Raw genomic sequence first — 15,954 nt, 5'->3', positions numbered from 1 at the left:
GCTAAAAGTAAATACAGTACTCACCATAATCCTTTTTGCAGTACTTCTTCATGTTGATCTTCAGGTTGCCCTTCACCGGTTTGCAGTACGACTCACAGTCTATAAAAACACACACCCATGGAGAACATTCAGTTCAACTTGGGTAATCATGCTCCATTCGTTCTTAGAATATTCATTCATTTGTTCATTTTCTATCCTCACGAGGGTCGCGGGGGTGCTGGAGCCTATCCCAGCTGTCTTCGGGACGAGAGGCAGGGAACACCCTGGACTGGTGGCCAGCCAGTCACAGGGCACATATAGACAAACAACCATTCACACTCACATTCATACCTATGGACAATTTGGAGTCGCCAATTAACCTAGCATGTTTTTGGAATGCGGGAGGAAATGTTAAATATTATGCAGGATCCAAATATTTGGTGTTAGTCTTTCGGACATGCGCCGGCTTTTATGCCCCGCCTCCCCCACGCCCTCAGGAGTAGTCCCATTCCATCATGTCACGCCATGACATCACTTGACCACTGGTCTGATCCCATAGCCTGTACAATGTGAACAACAGAAGTGTAAACGTAATATAGGGGTGTTATTTCATGTCTACAGGACTCTAATAATGTTAAACACTTAAAAACCTATTTAGAAAGCCATAGACAGATTTTCTATGCTCCAACTACTAAAATATTCTGTTTATTCATTCATTCATTTTCTACCGCTTATCCTCACGGGGGTCGTGAGGGTGCTGGAGCCTATCCCAGCTGTCTTCGGGCGAGAGGCCAGCCAATCACAGGGCACATATAGACAAACAACCATTCACACTCACATTCATACCTATGGACAATTTGGAGTGGCCAATTAACCTAGCATGTTTGTGGAATGTGGGAGGAAACCGGAGTACCCGGGGGAGAACATGCAAACTCCACACAGAGATGGCCGAGGATTGGACTCGGAATTGAATTCTCTGGAGAATTAAAGTCAGGTCTCCTAGCTGTGAGGCCTGTGTGCTAACCACTTCTCCACTGTGCAGCCTTAAATTGGAATGTCTGAAACCAAAAATAATCCTGTTTCTACAGGTGAGGATGGGAACACAGATCGACTGGTAAACTGAGAGCAATGGCGACTGTTTGACCCTGGAACAGATTGTTTTCTTACATTCCTATGGGAGACTTTTTAAATGCTTTGAAATAGACCAACGTCCTTGAACCAAAGGTCATCTTCTCATGGACTTGTTGGATGAAGGATGAAGCTAATCATTTGTGGGCAAATCAAGCAAAAACCAGCAGCGATTGTTTTGAATTTCAATGGTAGAAAATATCTATAATCTGTTTCTGGTTCTGTCCCATTACCCAATAGCCAGCATTTCATTTCCAAACTCATTTAAGGACTATATTGAATTACACGAATAAGGATGATGTTGTGGAGGTCAGCCAGCCAGCCAACCTTGTGTGTCTTAAAAATCATTTTGACATTCCCATGTGAACACAACACGCAGTGCTGTGAGAGGCAGGTGAAACATAGCAGGGGACTCAAAGTGTTAAGTCTGACATGTTTTCTAGCGCGGTGAGAAAAGACAGAGCGAGGTAGAAACGGGTCATGCTTGGATGGTGCGAGTGGGCCTTTGGCTGGCTGCATCAAGCCTGAGACCACACATTGGCCAGATCCATTTAAAAAAAAGTGGTCATCCTGCTCATAAATCTACAGTGGAAATGGAGGAAAATGATCATCTTAGTAAGCTGGAGGGAGCACATGTATCATAACTATGACCTTTTGAAAACAGATGAGCACTACCATGCAAATGCTTCTTGACAGTGATGGAGTCAGAACATAAAAAGGGATTATTAATACAACTTTTTCCATGTTTGAAGCATCTTGAGAGGACACGGCAAACTGACCGTGCTGCCTGCTTGGAATGCGTATGAGCATCAGAGACAGAAAAAAACACAAACTGGACCGGGGTTCCATGTGGTCTTGGTGCTTTCTCAAGGAAAAACCAGCCAGTCATGTTGCCTACCAAAGTAAGTCAATAAAAGTGACCGCACACAAAATGCCCAAACGGCAACGGAAAGAAAATGACACTCCCGAGTTGCATGAGAGCGAGGTGGGAGAAGAAGACGGATGCGGCAAATGAAACCGTTTAGGAGGAAGAAAGGAGCAGAAGACCAAGATGGCAATAAAAATGTCCAGGATGTTTGGCTCTGTATCAGGAGATTTTATAAGACACAGAGACCACAGAAAGGAAAAGCCAGAAAAGACCTAAACAGGGCTCCAGACATTTTTTTTCATTTATTGGGAACACACTGGGCCCTAACAGAAAATGTATGGGTGCACCCTGAAAGCGACTTTTAAAATAAATTTTCACATTTCCTCTCATTATAACTGTATGACTGATAAATGCTATTAACGCCCTTGTTTTACACACATCTTCTTCTTCTTTGGTTGCAACGTTGTCTTTGTGTGGAACAAAAATGACTCTGAATGAACCGCATTGCTTGACAAAATGTCACCATGGAGGCGGATAACTTTAGCTAGCTAGCAAGCTGCCGCCAGAGTGAAAGAAGAAATGAGAGCCAGGCAAAATGTGTAAACAAAGATGGTAGAAATAAGCGTCGCTGTCATTCGTTCATTTTCTACCACTTATCCTCACGGAGGTCGCGGGGGTGCTGGAGCCTATCCCAGCTGTCTTCTGACGAGAGGCGGGATACACCCTGGACTGGTGGCCAGCCAATCACAGGGCACATATAGACAAACAACCATTCACACTCACATTCATACCTATGGACAATTTGGAGTCATCAGTTAAAACATGCATGTTTTTGGAATGTGTATAATAATAAGCCAGAGTAAAAAGTGTAAAGTGTTTAATTTTGTGTAACTTCTTCTCTTAGTACTCCTTTTCTGGAATAGTCGCCAAAGAAAGAATACTTTTTTGTGCATGTGTGTGGGAAAATGTTTGAAAGCTCTTCGCCAGTACTTCTTAGACACCAAAGCAATGTCCGTGCCTTTCTCTCTTCCTAAACTTGACTGTCCAAAAAAATGTGTTTCTGTAGAAGGGGCGGAGGATGCAATTTGTCCTTGTCATAGCATCCAAAGGCTTCAAGGAACCCCTCAGCCAATGGAGCGTGTTTTCACTGGGCCACTCTTCTGGGTCAGTGGGCGATTTTCTTTTTTTTTTTTCCTTCTTCTTTTTTCCGAGAGCTTTTCCAGGTGAAAAGTGGCTCCTCATGGGAAACGGCACTCTTGCCTTTCCTCCCCTGCCAACATTTCACCGCCAATATCTTGGGGCCAACCGCAGTATACCTCACATTATACAAGAAGGAACGCACACATATTTGGCGTCACTTTAATCAAATCCATGCACATCTCATACAAATGCATGCCTGTCACACTTGCATGCACACGTCTATGATAATGAGCCGCATATGAAACCACACTCACCTATAATGAAAAGACTTTTTATGATTTTTAACCCTTTAAAGATCCTTTAAATTCACACACACATTTGTGCCTTATGACAAAAAATGTCAGCTTCCCAAGAACTACTGCAAAAATATTCTATATTCATTTATTTCCCATTTTAAATGAGACAATCTTGCAAAACTGCTGCAGTCTAAAAATTATATTCAGGTTTTTGAATGTTGACATAGCTTCACTGTTTTTTTTCAGTAGAATTAAAAAATATATATATTTTCCATAAAATAAATGTCAAGCAATTCGTACTATAATTATTATTATCAATGATTGACAGTGACACAGGGCTGCACGGCGGTCAAGTGAATAGGAGACCCATGTTTAATCCCGGGCCATCTCTGTGTGGAGTTTGCATGTTCTCCCCGTGCATGCGTGGGTTTTCTCCGGGTACTCCGGTTTCCTCCCACATTCCAAAAACATGCTAGGTTAATTGGCCACTCCAAATTGTCCATAGGTATGAATGTGAGTGTGAATGGTTGTTTGTCTATATGTGCCCTGTGGTTGGCTGGCCACCAGTCCAGGGTGTACCCCGCCACTCGCCCGAAGACAGCTGGGATAGGCTCCAGCACCCCCGACCTCCGTGAGGATAAGCGGTAGAAAATGAATGTATTGCTGACAAACATGGTAGAGTGAAGCTGTGAAATTTGAAGCGTAAAGTGGCAAGGTACAACTACATATAACATAATGCACTGTGTTCCTGTTCAATGATACGGCCTTGTGGAAGTACCAAGAAGCCTTCCCACATTGGAAGCTGCAGCCATCAAATCATTAACATTTCCAAATCAACTTGAATCAAGAAGGAAAAATAAGGGTAGTTGAGCGGAGAATTGGGGCGTTGGAGTGACTGAGGTTCAACTAATTTCCTCCTCGTTCACTTGCCAGAAGTCTTTTCATGCCTCAAAACGCTTCCTTTCACTTTATCTCCCACGTACAGTGTAACCAATCACCTCTGCTGTCTGCTGGCCAGCTTTTGCCGATGCTTTGCGAGGCTCGAGGTTGAGGAAACTTGGCCGAGGACGATGGGATTTCAAGACAAAAGGGGGAAAAATTTGTCTGGGGCAAAGCGTGCTGGACTTCAAAAAGAGGTGCCACACCCTCCATTAATATTTATTCCACACCTTCAAACTGGAGCCCAGAAATATGAAAACATATGTTTTTGTTCCTCTGGTGAAGTAGTGGAGGGCGGGGTGTGCAGAGAGAGAATAGACCAACCTGCTGGTTCTTCTGTGCTGCTCACCACAGCTGTGGGGTTGACCACGGGGATCTCTGAAACACACAAGAAACATTGTGAATCCTCCCGTTTCAGTGATGCTGCCTGTCCACAGCCACATCTCGTTGTGTGCTTGAACATGTGAAGACCATCTGGCATCATCTAATGACATCATTCATTCATTCATTCATTCAAAAAATATATTTTTCACAAAGACAACTGGATTTCTCGCTGCAACGCCTGTGTGATATCCACTTGATCACCGTGCAGCCCCTAATGAGTTCATGTCCAAAAAAATTTTTTTTTTACAAAGACAACTGGAATTAAACCCTGGTCTCCTAGCTGTGAGCTAACCACTTGGCCACCGTGCAGCCCCTAATGAGATCATGTACAAAAAAAATATTTTTTTACAAAGACAACTGCAATTGAACCCTGGCCTCCTAGCTGTGAGACAACCACTTTCCACCGTGCAGCCCCTAATGAGATCATGCACAAAAAAATATTTTTTACAAAGACAACTGGAATTGAACCCCAGTTTCCTAGCTGCAAGGCCTGTGTGATAACCACTTGATCACCATGCAGCCCCTAATGAGATCATGTACAGAAAAAATATATTTTTTACAAAGACAACTGGAATTGAACCCTGGCCTCCTGGCTGTGAACCAACCACTTTCCACCGTGCAGCCCCTAATGAGATCATGTACAAAAAAATATTTTTTTACAAAGACAACTGGAGGTTATTAGCTGCCATTGAGGTTAACAAAAGTGGTGTGGACACCATAACTACTTGTTCCATTCCATTCTCCTCCGCGTATCCTGCTCCGTGTACATATAACCTAGCATGTAACTATATCGATATGTTTGCTTTGTTCGCAGGTCACTTCCTGGTTTGGAGGCACTGTTGTAAGATGATGGGACCATACCATGTTTGAGGTGGGGTGAAACAGTTCCTTCCTGGCTTAAGTCGTTAAAAATGGTTGTAATTGTTTGTGAGGCAACTTCCTGGTTAATGGATAATGAGATGGGATGCGCTGATCGATTGGCCTTCGGTCAATATTTCTGTGAAAAAGCATGTAGGTGAATGGCATATGCCAATAAATGCCAATCACAAAAGCCAGTCACCTCTGCCCCATGCAATTATTATTGTTTATTATTGTGGCTGCAGTGTACTGCATCATACCGAGAGCTGTTTGACACCACAGCAAATCACCTCATTCATTGTTAAATGGCTTGGGTTCAATCATTCTGAAGCCCACTAAATCCCATATTTGATTCATTGTGGCACATGAACTGTAGTGTGCTGTCTTGCTGTGACAGTTGCAAAGTCAACACTGCTGCTCTACACAAGCAAGTATAGACAACAGATGGACAGATGGCAAGGGGGCAATTTGGTTTGGATCATCTTGAGACAGATGCAGCCCTCAAGACTCACTTCCTGTGCCCGCTGGCTCGGCTAAAAAGTGCCTCATGGAACCCTTCCAGTTCTTCTTCCAATTGTATGCAGCTTTTTCCAAAATGAACGCTAACAACAACACAAACACAGCAAGTACTGGAACTGCTGGCTTTTGATTGGATGTGATCAGATGCTCCAAAGCAACCCAGTGGGAGATGTTGGCGGGAGGTCTTTGGAAGACTGAAATCATGGCCGCCTTGCCAGTGACAACAAACAAGGACACTGCAGAGCGGTCAAGGGAGGGGGCGTTTGACTCCGCCACATCTTGTGACACACAATGAGAGTATCAGTGCGATAAGGCGTGCTGCCATCAAACATACTAATTGCCTACTTAACATCTTTGTCTTCTGTCTTGGGACTCAACGGGAGCAAAGTTGAGGCCTGAGTCGTCTTTAATCCTAATGGATCTGAATTTATGCGCATGCACGCATATGCTCACAGTTCTTTTGGGTCCCTGAATGGTTCAGTGGCACTGTAATGGTTGGGGTCTGCCATGCATGACCACGGTCGTTTTCTCCTTGGTCGTGAACCATCTGCTCCGGAGCTGCAAGCGCAAGAAACAAAACAGCACCATGTGGCACCGTGCGGCGCGGCGCAGCGTGAGTTTGCCTCGGCTAAGGTCGTCTTTTGGCGAGTTTGTGTGCAGGCAGCCTGGTACACAGTCTGGTGCGATGAAGCCCTTCACTACTATATATAGAGCAGACTGCGTGGACTGAAATACATCAACTGGATCATTCCAATGAAATTTGACATTTGTGGTGCATATGGTCCTTTTTTTTAATACACTGACAGGTTGAGGAGTGTTTCAAACATGGTCTAAAACACGGAAAAGGCACTACCATGGTTTAACTTTTGAGAACCAGTATCAGAATTTAAAATTAGGAAATGTCCATGTCTAAAAAAAATGAAGGGACGTGGTAGATTTTCCTCATGATTGACACATTATACTGTCACAACATTATTCCAAAGTCCATTTGGTGCAATAAGGGACCTTTAAAGAGGATACGTGACTAGAAAGAATGTTGGAAGAATAGTTCACTTTTCTTAGCAGGGATTGCATTTCATTTTATCGCAACTTTGCATCTGTTTGGCACACGTCCTCACATATGGTTCGGTCTGCCCTCTATGAAATTACCGTTTTCTGTGGCTAGCCAATCCCACAGAAAACATGTAAGTTGGCTTGGCCCGGTCAGAAGCCCCAAAGTGACTCGAGGCTACGAGAGTCGTGTGCTTTAAATTATGGCTGCTAATCTCCGTGACTTGAGTCAAGGCTGCTTTTACTTCACGTTACAACTATTGTTTAGCCTTTGGGTTACATAATGCGGTATGAGCTAAAAACTGTATTCACTCACTGATGCAGGGGGCTACAGGGGAGCGGCTCTGCTGGTATCCCTTGGCACAGCGGTTGCAGGTTATGCCGGTCACGCCGTCCTTGCAGGGGCACTGCCCCGTGGTCTGGTTGCATGTTTTACCCGCTGCTCCCACAGGGTGGCAGTCACAAGCTGAGAAAGACAGAACAAAAAATATAACGTCTGACATAAGACGAAACAAGTAGAGTCAACATGTCTTGGTCAAACCGGAGAGAAAATATTCCATTCCTATTCCTTGTCCTAATAGTACTTCCAGATCCTGGGTGGAAGTCATGGATTATCCTGAATTAAATTACATTTGTAGCGCCCCCTATGGGCTGTGCTTACAATGCTTTGGAAGACAACTTTGCATACATGTAATACAGAGATCCTCAATGTTTTCTAATCATTAAACAAATGGTCAACAAAGAATGATCAGTTAGTTGCTAAGTCCCAAACACATTCTGTTTGATGGCGGCCATGTTTTTCAACATGTGCCTGAAAGACATGCACGTTTGCATGCATGCATGTTTTTGTTTTTGTTTTTGAGCTGTGGGAGGAATTTAAATTCATTAATTAATTCATTGATTTTCTACTGCTTATACTCACAAGGGTCACGGGGGTGCTGGAGCCTATCCCAGCTGTCTTGGGGCGAGAGGCGGGGTACACCCTGGACTGGTGGCCAGCCAATCACAGGGCACATATAGACAAACAACCATTCACACTCACATTCATACCTATGGACAATTTGGAGTCGCCAATTAACCTAGCATGTTTTTGGAATGTGGGAGGAAACCGGAGTACCCGGAGAAAACCCACGCAAGCAAAGGGAGAACATGCAAACTCTACACAGAGATGGCCAAGGGTGGAATTGAACTCAGGTCTTCTAGCTGTGTGGCCTGCGTGCTAACCACTCGTCCACCTTGCCAATTTCTAGTCAATCCGACTAAATTAAAACACACCATTTGGAAATCCAAGGAAATACAGCTGGAATAGGTGCAGATTCTGGAAGATCTAGAAAGCTTTGTATGCCGGTTATCATGTCTAGCTGTGCTATAAGAGTCCACGTTGAAAGGGCCAAAAAATGAGCACAATAGATCCCGTTTATATAAACATGTAAAGTCAGAAGAAAAGACTGGTTGGTTCATTACGAAAAAAAAGCCTGGAACCCACCACTTTGTTCCGAGGCTTGCCAGAGCAGCTGTGAACATGCCTTTTGCTTTTCTTTCCATGACTTGACGGAAGTGTGAATGTGTTTATTTGCACCGGACATTTTTCTGCCACTAGAGCAGAGCAGCGTACGAGGGCCCACCTGTTGGCTGGAGGCTTTAAAAGGCTGAAACTGACCCAAGAAAGATCTGGCAGTGGGGCGAGGAGGGATTAACTCTGATCCCTCAGAAACACGTCCGCCGTTTTCCGGGCAAGGTTGTGCCGGTCGGCAGGTGTCAAAGCAGTCGTGGTCCATTTGAAGTGGATGTAAATCACAGTCCGTGCAAAATCCTCGCCATTTAGGGGACCTCGGCTCACCCGGAACAGTCAGGCTTTGCAACTGACACGTTGAAATACTTCTGTATATGACAGGACATGATGCAGTGCTGATCTTGATGTCAGGGGTCAAGTTGAGAAGAATCTCCGCTCTGTGGCAGAGCCTCATTGGCCAGAGGCTCCATCACCAGGTGCAGAAAAATGTCTGACATTCCTCAAGTTCTGCCCCCATTAGTGGTAATGGAACCCATCTGATTGGACCACTAAAGCATTGAGATGAATATGAAAATCTCCAAATCTCAGCTACTAATAATCACTTTTGGATTCATCTAATGGAATCATTTCTTCTCCGCTAACTCAGCACACAGCCTTTTATTTGATGTGGTGTTTTGTGTTCGGGGTCTGTCGGCCTGCCAGGACGTGAGCGTGGCAAATGGACAGACGTCATTGCTTCCTGGCTGGTGAGTGAACATCATCAAGTCAAGCCAGCTCGGAGCAGGAACAGGAACAGGAACAGGAACGTGAGTGAGACCAGACCTTGTAAACAAAACAATGGCAGGCTGTTAAGACATCAGAGTTTACAACCTTTGTCCAGCGTGTTCGGTCGGTAAACAACCAGACAAATCCGGGCAGGGCTGCAAGGGGGTGACTGCGGTAGGAAGGGGTGGTGCGGGCCGTGTCAATCTCTGCCCCTTTCCTTTCTCTTCAAACTGTTTTTTTTTCCTGAGGTTTTATGAGCGGGGGGGTGGTGGGCTGGGGGCTTGAGCCAGCTAAGAAGCAGTAAAAAGTCCTCAGATGTTGATGACTTTTCAAGCCTGTGCGACTGCAGCTGTGACAGGCACTACACTGGGACTTGGGATCCTTTTAACTGCCGTTTGTTTATCTGATTAGAACTTCTCGTGCGTAAATAGTGGATGTTTGTCCGCTATTATTGGCCAAGTCAAGAAGCGTTGTGCGTTGTCTTCTCATTTTTACGACTTTATCGCAACAAATCCAATGCATAAATGCTTTCACGGGACATCTGGAATGAAGAAAGTCAAGACTGTGGCTTCTAAGGGCTATTCGACAATGACTGGTTGAATGGATTATCAATCATGATCGGGGGACAGCTGGACTTGAAAAGATGTAATGATGCGAATCCATATTACTTAACTTTGAAGAGAATGAGAGACCTAATTAAAATAGGAGTTTTAATAGCCTTGCAGCAATTTGGTAATTGTAATGGTAATGGTTTTATTTCATTTGAACATGCATCAGATTACAATTGAATGCATCCCATAATCAGTTCACAGTTCCACATGTCCAAAAGGAGTAGGAAGAAGCAAAGCTTATTAAATCCTACCCCTCCATCTGGTACTTTTACAATCAGTAACTGTTACATTTGTTCACTTCCTGCCTTCCTAATATAGTTTAAGGTTTTTTTAATTTTTTATTAAAATTACTTTTAAAATTTATTTTTTATTTATTTTAAATTTTCAACATTTTTTTTACATTTTAAAAAACATTTTTGTCACGTACCAAAGTACGAGGTGATATGAGCATCCAATGACATAATGGGTACCATAGTAAGTGTCAATATAGTGATATATATGTAGCACATCATGACTGGTTCAAGACTCTTCATCCTTGTATTTAGCAAACATCAACTGATTTGATCAGAACTAAGGGCTTCTCCGTGATTTGTTAAGCTTTGACTATGTACAGTTATGTGAAAAAAAAAACTCCAAACATGGCAAAACTGCATTGATCTGCTGCAAATGGGTAAACTCTTTCTGTAAATGTGCCCTTAAAGTGGTGCTTGTGCTATTAATTCTCTGACAAATTCACCACATGGTGGCGTTGTTATGAAATCCCACTGTTTGTCCCCATAAGTCAGATTGGCTGACTCAGCTCAATGTGCTGTGGAAAACACCCACAGTAATTACATTTTTAGCTGAATCAGCACAAAATTTGGTACACTTTTTAAGCGGATTGACTTGCACATGTCTGTAAAATTTTAACAAGATCGGTGGAAATGGCGGAATGGCACAGGCACGAGAAGGATACAGCAACTGATTTCCAGAAGTCATTGACCATTTGTCAAATGATTACAAAACTTGGATATCCCATTGGGCATCCCATTGGATATCCCATTGAATATCCCATTGGATGTCCCATTGGATATCACATTGGATATCCCATTGGATATCCCATTGGACATCCCATCGGATATCCCATTGGATATCCCATTGAATATCCCATTGGATATCCCATTGGATATCCCATTGGATATCCCATTGGATATCCCATTGGATATCCCATTGAATATCCCATTGGATATCCCATTGGATATCCCATTGAATATCCCATTGGATATCACATTGGATATCCCATTGGATATCACATTGGATATACCCTCACAAATGATTGGTGGTTGATGGTGTCACAGAACAGACATGCTCGCTTTGGGTTTGGCACGTCTGCCCAGTGTGAAGGAACGTGGGACCGGGATAGGGATCACGACAGGCCGCAATAGTACAAGCCAGACTCTGCTTTTTTTTAATCAGCTTATGGCAATCAGATGCTTTTTCACGGAAAATGATAATCGATTTTACAAAAGCATCTGCAAGCTCCACTCTGGGTTGTTATTTGGGCCCAGACGATATTGTGTGGTGGGTTTATTCACCCCCTCGCGTCAGATATAGGCGCTCATTTACAGAGCAGGTCTGATTAGAAGCAGACACAGTCTCTCCTTTTGGAACCACCTGTATTTTATTGTCCTAACTCCACCTCAGATGTGACACTCACCCCCTGCTCGAGCATACCGCCACCTTTCACCTCCGTCTTACACAGCCATGTGGCAATAAGAGAAATATAAATATGGTTGGGCCAAGACAAAAAGACAAAGGCTTGACACACAAATTGGAGCTGGGGGAGGAAAGGTTGAGGTATTGCTGTGATCAGTCAAGGAGTGAACCATTCCGTAAGCTTTAATATCCGTCACATCTGGCACAGGGAATGAAAGTGATGAATTGTTTAGCTCTTGATTGCTCGACTCTGATAAAGCACAAATGACAATGTCAGATAATAGATAGATATTGCAGGAAATGAAAGAGGAGTGAACCATTCATTCATTTTCTACCGCTTTCTATCGTGGGGGTGCTGGAGCCTATCCCAGCTGTCTTCAGGCGAGAGGCGGGGTACACCCTGGACTGGTGGCCAGCCAATCACAAAGCACATATAGACAAACAACCATTCACACTCACATTCATACCTATGGACAATTTGGAGTGGCCAATTAACCTAGCATGTTTTTGGAATGTGGGAGGAAACCGGAGTACCCGGAGAAAACCCACGCATGCACGGGGAGACTCCACACATGCAAACTCCACACAGAGATGTCCTAGGGCGGAATTGAACTCGGGTCTCCTAGCTGTGAGGCCTAAGCGCTAACCACTTGATCACCGTGCAGCCTACAATAATTAAAAAAACATACTTTTTGGTGGTTGAATAGGGCCTATTAGTCAAAATATGCATTTTCTTCTTAAATGGAGTATCTTCAAATAGCAAAAATACAAATATACAAATGATGTGTAGTATTCTACACTAGCCACTGCGGCTTGGTAATGCTTCAGTGAGAACCTGAACCCTGATATCATTTCCTGTCCGTCCCCCACTCAGCAGCCTGAGGGAAAACATTTATAGCAAGACACATCTTATGTCCTATTTCCTCTTATGTCTACTATACTTGGTCATACGAATTTAAATGTGACTATAGGGTTATTTCATTTCTAAGCTTTAATAATGTTGAAAAACATATTTAGGTCATAAACGGATTTTCTATGCGCAAACTCCAAAAATCCATCATCTGTGCCACTTGTCCTCACTAGGAGGTTGTCAGGGTATGCTGGAGCCTATCCCAGCTGTCTTCAGGCGAGAGGCGGGGTACACCCACGCATGCACGGGGAGAACATGCAAACTCCACACAGAGATGACCGAGGGTGGAATTGAACCCTGGTCTCCTAGCAGTGAGGTCTGCATGCTAACCACTCGCCCACCGTGCAGCCTTAGGTGTGGACCATTCTCACAGAATTGGGGTAACTACCACACACAAGGTGTATCACAGGGATATCCAAAGTGCGGCCCGATTGTTTTTTGTTTTTTTATTGGCCCACCGCACATTGTAAAAATATTTTCAATATTTTCATTCCCTTTCATTTATTAGGGACACTTACTGTAGCATATTGGCATATTGCATTTAAAGATGCAACAGTACAGCACTTACCCTTGCAAGCCCTGCGGTGAGTGATGGGTCGGGCCATGTCGCGGTAGAATCCCTCCTTGCAATAATGGCAGTGGCGTCCCGCGGTGTTGTGTCGACAGTTCATGCACACACCTCCGCTCTTCCTCCCTGACAGCTTGTACAGCTCCATGTTGAAGCGACAGCGGCGGGCGTGCAGGTTGCAGTTACATGCTGGAGCAAGACAAGATGCTAACATGAACACATGGACATATCAGATATAATATCAATAAAAGCTATTATGAGCTTGGCTGGACCCTGCAGAGCTCATCCATCCAAATTATGTCCACAGAGCTCATTTCTTCTTTTCATAATTCATGAATCCAGCTTCCTTCTGCCGCTGTTTATTAATCACCGCAAGGAGACACGTTAATCCCACGATTCACAGATGACCCAAGTCCTATTAAAGGAAGAGACTTCAGCATTTGGATGAGGTGAGTCGGGATAAATGGGACATGAGACGTGAGGCGCTGTGCTCCAGTTAAAATTTGATATCCAACTGATTCACTTTAACCATAAATGGTTAATGGTTTTAGATTAGAGGCTATTAAAAGCTAGTTAAGCTAGTTCAAGTAGCACTAATGAATATGGTACATGAACAAGGTTTTGCATAGATAATGTTTAGGGATGTCTGATAATCATCAGTGCAATATATGATATTGATATTAAAAAAATACAACACATATGTGTTCATTCCACCACAGGAGATATGTCATGTTACACATATCGATATCGGCTGATATCAGTATCGGAATTTGAGAGTTGGACATTACTTTTGAAAAGACTAGCTGATCCACCAATAGGAAAGCAGGGAGTGACAGTTATTGATTGTAAAAGAACCAGATGGAGGGGTAGGATTTAATAAACTTTGCTTCTTCCTACTCCTTTTGGACATGTGGAACTGTGAACTGATTATGGGATGCACTCAATTGTAATCTGATGCATGTTCAAATGAAATAAAACCATTACCATTACCATATATTGTAGACCAATAAAAGTAGTTGATCCAGGGTTTTGCCATAGCAATTAGCGGTGGGCAAAACCGTTCATTTCAGTGAACTGGATCATTCCGGTTCATTTGGTAAAAAGATCCGTTCATTTCTCTTAATTTTGTTCATTTCGGTCAATTGGTCGTTAGCATGTGTCAGCTGTGTCGAGTCAGTCCGTTCATGTTCACGTTCGTTCCGACTCAACAGCGCAACAACATGTGATGTAAAGTAGATTTTATTCAGTACATCCCGTTGCGTTCACAAGTCGGTCAGCTAGTGACAGGCTGACATCACCGGTAGAGAGTGAACGCTTTTCCGTGGTCGGTTAGTGCTGTGTCGGTCATGAATGATCGGCCGACGAATGTCGGTCAATCTCTCGGTCTCTGTCTTTCAGTCAGTTAACCCCACCCACCCACAGAGCGACGCGTGATGATAGGATAAGAGAGGCAAGCACGCAGATAGTCCCGCCCTGCAAAAGGAACAGTGAACCGACTCTCCAGCCAATCAAAAAAAAAAGCATTTGCAAATGAACAGACAGAACAGGTATTTTAGGGGCGGTGACCTCGTTCATTCCGTTCACAAAAAAGAACTAGATCTTTTGACCCGTTCGTTCATGACTGAAACACCACTAACAGTAATGACAGACCAGCTATTCTCATGATTACAAGCCAATTTACCAGCACAATGATTTTCAATCAGTTATCTTCAGGTACTCCTCAGGTGTTCCACCCTCGGCCATCTTTGTGTGGAGTTTGCATGTTCTCCCTGTGCATGCGTGGGTTTTCTCCGGGTACTCCGGTTTCCTCCCACATTCCAAAAACATGCTAGGTTAATTAGCCACTCCAAATTGTCCATAGGTATGAATGTGAGTGTGAATGGTTGTTTGTCTATATGTGCCCTGTGATTGGCTGGCTGGCGACCAGTCCAGGGTATCACCCGCCTCTCGCCCAAAGACAGCTGGGATAGGCTCCAGCACCCTCCGCGACCCTCGTGAGGATAACATCCTTGCACAATATCCACACATACAAAAAGGAAGCCTGTTACTAGGGCCCCTTTTTCCATGGGTCTCCGATCCTGGAAAAAAGGGGGGACGGCACATTCCCAGACTGTTTCCCAATTCCATCTGTTTATGATGCTGCCCAATTTGTTTGGAATTCAGACGCTAATCAAATGCTGATTCCAATAATTAATAATCAAACTCAGTCACGCTTAGTCATTGGGAGTGCATTTGGGAGTAAGTATTTAGTTACATGTAGCAAATAGTTCCTTCTGTATATTTTGGTGCATGTTGCGTATTGTTTTGTGATCAAGCATCTCAAACACAAACACGCTCACAGCTGCGAGCATTTGGGACCGTTAACACCTTGTCGCAGAACATGAAAGTGATGTATCGCGGTTTGTGTGTGCAGCTGAACAACCGACCGCCCTCTTATGGCATCTTGTTGATTTACTGCCGTGCAACAAGATCGGCCAACAAAGTAAGACGAGGCATGTTGAAGTGTGGAGAATGTTAAGAAAGCGGCGGAATAGAATCTTTTGAGTGTTTTAACATATGTGGCTGTGATGGTTGTGACAGCTTGAGGAAAAAAAAAAAAAAAGATGGCCGGACATTTAACGACCAAGCAAAGCGAGAAGTGGATTTTTGCGGAATGAAATAATGCAAACATGTTGACTGTGTGTGTCGTATACATGCACATTCACCCCTGAACCAACTCTGGAATCTTTAT

At 43.8% G+C, this 15,954-nt stretch overlaps 1 protein-coding gene across 1 annotated transcript in view; it reads right to left on the bottom strand.

Annotated features, from left to right (window-relative positions):
* ntn2 (netrin 2) overlaps positions 1-15,954 on the bottom strand; it is a 40,571-nt gene that overhangs the window by 1,622 nt on the left and 22,995 nt on the right. The window contains exons 3-6 of the mRNA XM_058062291.2: positions 13,224-13,412; positions 7,478-7,627; positions 4,675-4,728; positions 25-99 (exon numbers count right to left, since the gene is read on the bottom strand). Coding sequence (XP_057918274.2) covers positions 25-99; positions 4,675-4,728; positions 7,478-7,627; positions 13,224-13,412 — 468 coding nt within the window. The remainder of the gene's footprint in view (positions 1-24; positions 100-4,674; positions 4,729-7,477; positions 7,628-13,223; positions 13,413-15,954) is intronic.

This window comes from Doryrhamphus excisus, unplaced genomic scaffold, assembly GCF_037039965.1.
Source record: "Doryrhamphus excisus strain RoL-2023G ecotype Guam unplaced genomic scaffold, RoL_Dexc_Guam_v1.1 HiC_scaffold_24, whole genome shotgun sequence".
In the NCBI taxonomy this organism is placed as follows: domain Eukaryota; kingdom Metazoa; phylum Chordata; class Actinopteri; order Syngnathiformes; family Syngnathidae; genus Doryrhamphus; species Doryrhamphus excisus.
Note: the sequence above shows the minus strand (reverse complement) of the source record. Positions and strands in the feature narration are given on the sequence as shown.